General features: G+C 44.1%; 1 protein-coding gene across 1 annotated transcript; it reads left to right on the forward strand.

Moving 5' to 3' along the window:
* The first annotated feature begins 1589 nt into the window (after positions 1-1589).
* On the forward strand, positions 1590-7944 carry LOC139160096 (GTPase IMAP family member 7-like). Its single transcript, XM_070737628.1, has 2 exons — positions 1590-1714; positions 6900-7944. Exons 1-2 carry the CDS (start codon positions 1696-1698, stop codon positions 7559-7561), a joined length of 681 nt encoding a protein of 226 aa, XP_070593729.1. The 5' UTR covers positions 1590-1695; the 3' UTR covers positions 7562-7944.
* Positions 7945-10157: the final 2213 nt, after the last annotated feature.

Here is a 10157-nt window from a genome sequence, read left to right on the forward strand (position 1 = left end):
TACAAGAAAGAGACAATTCTGAATTCTACCAAACTTGGAGCAGATGGTATGATTGGGTGAATAAAAAAAAAAAAAAATTAAGCCTAAATGTCAATAAAACAGCCAAATCTTTCACAATTCGAAAGTACTGTACAGTATATAGGAAAAAGGAACAAAAAATGTAAGCAATCTTGTTACTCCCCTCTTTCACTAGATACACTAGTATGCTGAAAAGATTTCTTTGACTATGTCACAAATGTGTTGGATCAAGGTGGTGCCGTGGATATTGCCTATCTGGACTTCAGCAAAGCCTTTGATACGGTTCCACATAAAGAGCTGATAGATAAATTAGTGAAGATTGGACTTAATCCCTGGATAGTTCAGTGGATTTCAATTTGGCTGAAGCATAGACATCAGAGAGTTATTGTTAATGGCGAGTATTCGGAGCAGAGACAGGTTACAAGCGGTGTGCCACAAGGGTCTGTTCTGGGTCCTATTCTTTTTAATATGTTTGTGAGTGACATAGGGGAAGGTTTGGTAGGGAAGGTTTGCCTATTTGCCGATGACTCTAAAGTGTGCAATGGGGTTGATATTCCTGGAGGGGTCTGTAATATGGTAAATGGTTTAGCTTTACTAGATAAATGGTCAAAGCAATGGAAACTGCAGTTTAATGTTTCCAAATGTAAAATAATGCACTTGGGGAAAAGGAATCTTCAATCTGAGTATTGCATTGGCAGTTCTGTGTTAGCAAAAACGTCATAAGAGAAGGTTTTAGGGATTTCTGACAGTCTCAAAATGGGTGGAACAGTGCAGTCAGACTGTAGGGAAAGCAAGTAGAATGCTTGGCTGCATAGCTAGAGGTATAACAAACAAGAAGAGGGAGATTGTGATCCCCTTATATAGAGCGCTGGTGAGACCACATTTGGAGTACTGTGTTCAGTTCTGGAGACCTCACCTACAAAAAGATATTGACAAAATTGAACGGGTCCAAAGACGGGCTACAAGAATGGTGGAAGGTCTTAAGCATAAAATTGCAACTACGAAAGACAATATCTATATGTCTTTACAGATTGTGTTTTCTTTTTGTTTTTTGTTTCTGTTTGTTTTGTGGTATTTATGTCTTTTTTCTTAATGTAAATAATTAATAAAGATTTTTATTTTTAAATAAATAAATAAAATAAAAGAAAGAAAGAAAGAAAATAAATAAATAAAATAAATAAATAACGTTAAATAGATAAGTAAATTAAATAAAGACATAAAAAATAATTTAGATAAATTAAAATTAAATTAGATAAATAAATAAAATAAACAAATCAGTAAATAAAGGAAACCAATTAAATAAATAAAAAAATAAATAAATAAATAAATAAATTTATATAAATTAAATCAATAAATTAAACCAATCAATCAATAGAATAAACAAAACAAAACAAACAAACGGACGAACGAATAAAAGGTCTCATGCCAAGAGAGGGGAAGGGCTGGTTGAAAAGCAGGCGGGCCGGAGCGTCAAATGGGTCAGCACAGTGGGCGGTGAAGAAGCGGGGGGGGGGTGTTTGAGTCATTTTTTAACAGCACCACCCCGCCCTTCACTTCTTTTCTTCTGTGTCTTTAAGAGGACGTGAATTCAGCTCTTTTGTCTACTCGGTTTCGGTTTTTGTTTTTTTTTTCATTCAGGAAACCGGGCTTTGTGCAGTTCGACGCGCCCGTAAGGAAATGTCTGGAAACATCCAAGGTAAAATCTTGGCTCCCGGGACAGTGGGATGGGGTGTGGGCTGCTAGATACGATATATAGACAGACAGAAAGAAAGTTATAGATGATAGATAGACAGACAGACAGAGTAGATACAGTAGATAGATAGAAAGAAAGAAAGAAAGAAAGAAAGATAGAAAGAAAGAAAGAAAGATAGATAGATAGATAGATAGATAGATAGATAGATAGATAGATAGATAGATAGATAGATAGATAGATAGATAGATAGATAGATAGGCAGTTAGGTAGACAGATAAATAGATAGACAGACAGACAGACAGATACAGTAGATAGCTAGATAGCTAGATAGCTAGAGAGAGAGTGAGAGAGAGAGAGAGAGAGAGAGAGAGAGAGAATACAACTTGACTGTAAAAAATATGACTTTAGTAATAGAGTTGTTGGAGCATGGAACTCATTACCGGACTCTATAGTATCATCCCCTAACCCCCAACATTTTACCCTTAGACTTTCCACAGTTGACCTCTCCAGATTCCTAAGAGGTCAGTAAGGGGTGTGCATAAGTGCACTAGAGTGCCTTCCAACCCCTGTCCTATTGTCTCTCCTATATCCCAGCGACCAGTTAGGTCCCACAGAGTTGGCCTTCTCCGGGTCCCGTCAACTAAACAATGTCGTTTGGCGGGACCCAGGGGAAGAGCCTTCTCTGTGGCGGCCCCGACCCTTTGGAACCAACTCCCCCCAGATATCAGAGTTGCCCCCAGCCTCCCAGCCTTTTGTAAGCTCCTTAAAACCCACCTCTGTCGTCAGGCATGGGGGGATTGACATTTTCCCTCCCCCTAGGCTTATAAAATTTATGTATGGTATGCTAGTATGTATGATTGGTTTCTAAATTGGGGTTTTATAAATTAATTAAATATTAGATTTGTTACATTGTATCATTATTGCTGTGAGCCGCCCCGAGTCTGCGGAGAGGGGCGGCATACAAATCTAATAAATAAATAAATAAATATATCCCATATATCTTCTCTTCTATCCCTATATCTTTATTCTATTCTCTTATTGATTTATTTTATCCTATATTCTCTCTTCTATTCTTTCTTTATTTCCTTGAAGGTGTCCTCTATTACCTTCATTGTGTATTATTGTGTATTGGACAAAATGAATGAATGAATGAATGAATGAATAAATGATGGATGGATGGATGCATGGATGCATGGATGGATGGATAGGATAGGATAGAGTTCTTTATTGACCAAGTGTGATTGGACACACAAGGAATTTGTCTTTGTGCAGATGCTCTCAACGTACATAAAAGAAAAGATACATTTGTCAAGAAACATGTGGTACAACACTTAATGATTGTCATAGGGGTCAAATAAGCAATGAAGAAACAATCAATATTAATAAAAATTGTAGGATACAAGCAGTGAAGGGCTACCAAAATTTTTACTACCCCACTGTGGGCCTGGCTTATGCCGGACGTCCTGCATTTTCTTTCAACATCTTTCAGTGCAAATTGGGTGCTCTGGGGTGGAGCTTCATTTTCGCTACCCTACTGCATTGCCCCCCCCGTCGGGGCAGTAGCCCACCGCTGGATACAAGCAACAAGTTACAGTCATACAGTCCTAAGTGGGAGGAAAAGGATGATAGGAATGATGAAAAAAAACTAGAAGAAATAGAAGTGCAGATTTAGTAGAAAGTCTGACAGTGTTGAGGGAATTATTTGTTTAGTACAGTGTTTCCCAACCTTTTTTGAGCCGCGGCACATTATTCGTATTTTCAAAATCCTGGGGAACACTGAATAGGGGGGGGGAGGGCTAAAGAAAAGTTTGGACAAAAAAACCCTCTCTCTTCCTCCCTTTCGCTCTATTTCTCCCTCTTTCTCTCTTTTCCTTCCTTCCCTTCATTCTCTCTCTCCATCCCTCTTTCTTTCTTTCTTCCTCTCTTTTTTGCTCTCTTTCTCTCTCCCTCCTTCCCTTCCTCTATGTCTTTCTCTCTCCCTTGCTCTCTCTCTCTGTCTCTCTGTCTCTTGCTATCTCTTTCTTGCTTTTTTCTCTCTCTCTTGCTCTCTCTCTCTCTTTCACTGTCTTGCTATATGTCTCTTTCTTTCTCTTTGCCTCTCTTGCTATCTCTCTTTCTCTCTCTGTCTCTCTTGCTATGTCTCTCTTTCTTTCTCTTTCTCTCTCTCTCTGTGCCTCTCTTGCTAAGTCTCTCTTTTTCTCTTGCTATGTCTCTCTTTCTTTTTCTCTCTCTCTGCCTCTCTTGCTATGTCTCTCTTTCTCTCTCTCTTTCTCTATCTCTCTTTCTCTGCCTCTCTTGCTGTCTCTCTTTCTTGCTCTGTCTCTCTTTCTCTGCCTCTCTTGCTATGTCTCTCTTTCTCTCTCTCTCTGCCTCTTATATGTCTCTCTCTTTCTCTCTCTCTCTCAGCTGACTGCAAGCAGGAGCCCTGACGGCGGCAGCTGGACGTGGTGCTGGACACCGTATATGCCAGGCACGCAGCGCCAGCATGTACGACGTCCAGCAGAACGTCCAACCGCCACCGTCAGGGCTCCCACTTGCAGTCAGCTGAGAGAGAGAGAGCGAGCGATCCCTCTCGCCGCCGCCATCTCCCCCGACTGCCTGTGGCCGCTGCGGCCACCCCCCCTCCCATCGGACATTTGCCGTCGACGAAAGAGGAGCTCCAGCTGGGCGGGGCGGGAGCCCTGACGGCGGCAGCTGGACGTGGTGCTGGACACCGTATATGCCAGGCACGCAGTGCCAGCATGTACGACGTCCAGCAGAACGTCCAACCGCCACCGTGAGGGCTCCCACTTGCAGTCAGCTGAGAGCGAGCGAGCGATCCCTCTCGCCGCCGCCATCTCCCCCAACTGCCTGCGGCCGCTGTGGCCCTCCCCCCCCCACTCCCATCGGACACTTGCCGTCGATGAAAGAGGAGCTCCAGCTGGGCGGGGCGCTGCCGGGACTTCCGTCCTGGGGCTCCCGCTCGCAGCTGTCCCCCGCCTCCTGCTCGATGCCGCGGTTTTCGGCGCTCCAAAGAAAGAAGGCGGGACCAGCAGGAGAGCGCCGAAAACCGCGGCATCGAGCAGGAGACAGCTGCGAGCGGGAGCCCCAGGACGGAAGTACCGGCAGCGCCCCGCCCAGCTGAAGCTTGGCGGCACACCTGGCCATGTCTCGCGGCACACCAGTGTGCCGCGGCACACCGGTTGGGAAACGCTGGTTTAGTAGAGTGATGGCGTTCGGGAAAAAACTGTTCTTGTGTCTAGTTGTCTTGGTGTGCAGTGCTCTGTAGCGACGTTTTGAGGGTAGGAGTTGAAACAGTTTGTGTCCAGAATGCGAGAGGTCAGTAAATATTTTCCCCGCCCTCTTTTTGACTCGTGCAGTATACAGGTCCTCAATGGAAGGCAGGTTGGCAGCAATTGTTTTTTCTGCAGTTCTGATGATCCTCTGAAGTCCGTGTCAGTCTTGTTGGGTTGCAGCACCAAACCAGACAGTTATAGAGGTGCAGATGACAGACTCAATGATTCCTCTGTAGAAGTGTATCAGCAGCTCCTTGGGCAGTTTGAGCTTCCTGAGCTGGCGCAGAAAGAACATTCTTTGTTGTGCTTTTTTGATGATGTTTTTGATGTTAGGTGACCATTTTAGGTGTCGCGATATGATAGAACCTAGAAATGTGAAGGTCTCTACTGTTGATACTCTGTTGTCTAGTATTGTGAGAGGTGGAAGGATGGAAGGGTTTCTCCTAAAGTCTACCACAGTTTCTACGGTTTTGAGTGTGTTCAGTTCTAGATTGTTCTGCACAACAAGGATAGTTGTTCAACCTCCCATGTGTATGTGCATTCATTGTCTCGAATTAGTCCAATCACTGTTGTATCGTCTGCAAACTGCAAAGATAAGGGGTGATGATATATCATATAGAGATAGATGATAGAGTTAGATAGGTAGGTAGGTAGGTAGGTAGGTAGAGATAGATAGATAGATAGATAGATAGAAAGAAAGAAAGAAAGAAAGAAAGAAAATAATAGGTGATTGATAGATGGGTGGTGGGGTAGATGGATGTATTTGAGATGGACGGGATGGATGATAAATAGAATGAGAGATAAATGGTTGATATAGATGGATGGAGGAAAGATATAAATAGATGAGAGAGATAAATGATTGATTGATTCGATCGATTGATTGATTGTGATGGGTATATACTCAATGACTCAGCTTTAGCATGCTTACATTCTACTTTTTACCTTATATGATAACACAATGAAATGTCACCCAGGATTGCTAATTGACATGATTATTGATTGGTTTGGATTGATTGATTGATTGAGATGGATAGAGGGATGGATGAGAGAGATAAATGATAGATAATAAAAATATAGAGATGAATGGATGGATGGATGATAGAGAGAGATAAATGATAGATCATAGGGAGAGATTTGGATGGATGATTGATAGATGTTAGATAGATAGATAGATAGATAGATAGATAGATAGATAGATAGATAGAAAGAAAGAAAATAATAGGTGATTGGTAGATGGGTGGTGGGTAGATGGATATATTTGAGATGGATGGATGGATGATATACAGTATATAGAGAGATAAATGATTGATAGAGATTTATGGAGGATAGATAGAGATAGATGAGAGAGATAAATAATGATTGATTTTATTGATTGATTGATTGATTGATAGTAATGGATGGTAGGATGGATGGATGGATGATAGAGAGAGAGAGAGATGATAGATCACAGAGATAGAAATGGATGGATGATATATAGATAGATAATATATGATTGATTATTAATGGATATAGATTGCTTGATTGCTTGATTGCTGGTTTGATTGCTTGATTGATTGATTGATTGAGATGGATAGATGGATGATAGAGATAAATGATAGATAATAGAGATATAGAGATGGGTGGATGGAAGGAAGGATGGATGGATGAGAGATAGCTAGGAAAATCAGGAGATTCAAGCAAGTACTGTATCAAGTTTAATTCCAAGCTTAACCTCAAAACAAGAATCTGACCTACTAACGGTTAAGGAAAATGAGCGGGAGATAAGAAATGAATTCACAGTGGGTTGGATTTTCATAGTTTGTGAGCTTGCAGAGTTTCATGACTTGTTTGAGGCTTCCTCCGGGCATCTTCCATAATGTTGCTGACCGATTCCCTTTCTTCTCTCCTCTGTCCCCTACCACTTTGGATTGCAGGACCTGAACGGAGGATTGTCCTGGTGGGCAAAACAGGCAACGGGAAAAGCGCAACGGTGAACACCATCCTGGGAACCGAAGTCTGTGAGTCCAAAATGTCTTTTGGTTCCGTCACCGTATGTTGCCAAAAGGAGGAGACAAAGCTGCATGGCAGGAAGGTGGTGGTCGTAGATACACCCGGATTCCTCGACACAGGACGCGCCACCCAGGAAACGGCAGCCGAAGTGAGCAAGTGTGTGAACTTTTGCTCCCCGGGCCCTCACGTCATTCTGCAGGTGATTCGTCCGGCCCGTTTCACCCAGGAGGAGGTGGACGTGGCTCGGTTGATCAAGGAGATCTTCCAGCTGAAGGCCAGGAAATACATGATCCTCTTGTTCACCCGCAAAGATGACCTGGAAGGGACATCGCTGGAGGAATTCATTAAGAATGGAAATTGCATGCTCAAGGAACAGGTGTACCGGTGTGACAACCGCTACCTGGCTTTCAACAACAAGGCCAAAGGAGCAGAACGAGAAGCTCAGGTGAAAGAGCTAATGACCATGATCGATGAGCTGGTGGAAAAGAACAAAGATGCCCCTTGCTACACGGAAGAGATGATGAGGGAGGACAAGGAGAACTACAAAAAAACCCGAGACCTTTCCTGGATTTGTCCTTTACTTTAGGCTACTCTTCCCCACCCCAAATTCTGCTCAACGAATGGCCAGGAGCCCATTTTGCAATTCGAAGTTCGTTGTCTTTTCTGCTCACCTCCGAAGAACCCGGTTTTTGTTATTCCTTCCTTCTTTTCCATCTTCCTTCCTTTCTTCCTTCCCTTCCTCCCTCCTTTCCCAATATCAACTGACCCTCACAGCCTCTACCATCCTGGATCCACGTCCCTTGCTTGGGAAGCCCACACCATCTTCCCCATCTGTCAATCCGTTGAGGTTTTTGCTTCCTGTCTTCCTGGGGTAAATTCATATTTTTTTCAACGTCTCCGCCTATTTTCTGCTCAGCCACTTGTTTGCCTTATTTTACGTACTCAATAAAGCTCCTCGTTTGTCCCAAAGTTGTGTGTGTGCACGTGTGTTGTTTTGTGGTGGGGGAGCGAGCCAACAAGCTTCCCACTTGGCAACCCTGACTGGCGGGCTGACCCCGTTTCCACTTGAATTCCATTCATTGAGAAAGGTCTGGTTTCCTAAAAAGTCAAAAGGAATGACAAGCAGGGCAAAACCAGAACTGACAATTGCCTGGCCAAATCGCCAAGTCTTAATGGTTCCTTCTTTCTACTCGCCTCCAAGCCCTGGGATGCCACATCCAATAAAAAAAACCAGGTGGGCCCTTCTTCCCCTTGAGGCCTAGGTCCTAGGGAGGGGGAGGGAGGGAGAGACAAGAGGGAGCAGGGAGGGGAGAATGGGAAAGGGAGCGGAGGAGGAGGGAGGGGGAGGGAGGGAGGAGGAGGAGAAAAAGAGGGAGGGGAGGGGCTGAAGGAGAAGAGAGAGGGAGGGGGAGAAGGAGACAGGGAATTCTGGCAGGCCCTTCAAGACCCTAGCCACAATTTCCCACTGTTGTCCCTTCTGTGATTCTGGAAGAGTCTCCTGCTGGAGCAGAGGGTTGGGGTGGATGACCACCGAGATCCCTTCCTAGTTTGATTTGGTCAGGGTTCTCCTGCTCGAGCAGAGGTTGGACTAGATCAGTGAGGGCGAGCCTATGGCCCGGGTGCCACAGGTGGCATGTGGATCCATATCTGCTGGCATGCGAGCTGTTGCCCCAGCTCAGTTCCAACATGCAAGTGTCTGCCGGCCAGGTGATTTTTGGCTCACACCGAGACTCATTCTTGGCTTCCATAGAGCCTCTGGGGGGTGGGGGAGGGTACTTTTACCCTCCCCCGGCCCCAGGGAAGCCTTTGGAGCCTGGAGAGGGTGAAACCCGAACCTATTGGGCCCACTAAATGTTGGGAAACAGGTTGTTTCTGACCTCCTGAGGGCCTCCAGGGGGCAGGGGAATTTTGCCCTCCCCAGGCATGAACAATAGCACACAGACACACTATTTCAGCACCCGAGGAAAAAAAGGTTCGCCATCACTGGGCTAGATGATCTCCAAGGCCTCTTTTCTAAATTTCCCTCCGTCTAATTTCTCTACTTTTCGTGCAGTCTAATTTCTCTCCCTTTCCTCTCAGTCTAATTTCTCCACCTTTCCTCTCAGTCTAATTTTTCTACCTTTCCTCTCAGTCTTATTTCTCTACCTTTCCTCTCAGTCTTATTTCTCTACCTTTCCTCTCAGGCCCTTTTCTCTAAATTTCTCTCAATCTAATTTTTCTAATTTTCCCTCAGGCTTCTTTCTCTACCTCTTTCCCAGTCTAATTTCGCTACCTTTCCTCTCAGGCCTCTTTCTCTACTTTTCCCCCAGCCTAATTTCTCTACCTTTCTTCTCAGTCTAATTTCTCTACCTTTCCTCTCAGCCTAATTTCTCTACCTTTCCTCTCAGTCTAATTTCTCCAGTTTTCCTCTCAGGCCTCTTTCTCTACTTTTCCCTCAGCCTAATTTCTCTACCTTTCCTCTCAGTCTAATTTCTCCAGATTTCCTCTCAGTCCTCTTTCTCTATTTTTCCCTCAGTCTAATTTCTCTACCTTTCCTCTCAGTCTCTCTACCTTTCCTCTCAGTCTAATTTTTCTACCTTTCCTGCAGGCTTCTTCTTCTACCTTTCCTCTCAGTCTTATTTCTCTACCTTTCCCCTCAGGCCCTTTTCTCTAAATTTCTCTCAATCTAATTTTTCTAACTTTCCCTCAGGCTTCTTTCTCTACCTCTTCCCCAGTCTAATTTCGCTACCTTTCCTCTCAGGCCTCTTTCTCTACTTTTCCCTCAGCCTAATTTCTCTACCTTTCCTCTCAGTCTAATTTCTCTACCTTTCCTCTCAGCCTAATTTCTCTACCTTTCCTCTCAGTCTAATTTCTCCAGTTTTCCTCTCAGGCCTCTTTCTCTACTTTTCCCTCAGCCTAATTTCTCTACCTTTCCTCTCAGTCTAATTTTTCTACCTTTCCTCTCAGTCTTATTTCTCTACCTTTCCTCTCAGTCTAATTTTTCTACCTTTCCTCTCAGTCTTATTTCTCTACCTTTCCTCTCAGTCTACTTTGTCCAGATTTCCTCTCAGGCCTCTTTCTCTACTTTTCCCTCAGTCTAATTTCTCTACCTTTCCACTCTGCTCAATAAGGAGGCAGACCTAGAAGGGACCCTAGGAGTCCTCTAGTCCAAGCCCCTCCTCAAGGAAAAGACCTTTAGAGAA

Source organism: Erythrolamprus reginae, chromosome 2, assembly GCF_031021105.1.
Source record: "Erythrolamprus reginae isolate rEryReg1 chromosome 2, rEryReg1.hap1, whole genome shotgun sequence".
In the NCBI taxonomy this organism is placed as follows: domain Eukaryota; kingdom Metazoa; phylum Chordata; class Lepidosauria; order Squamata; family Dipsadidae; genus Erythrolamprus; species Erythrolamprus reginae.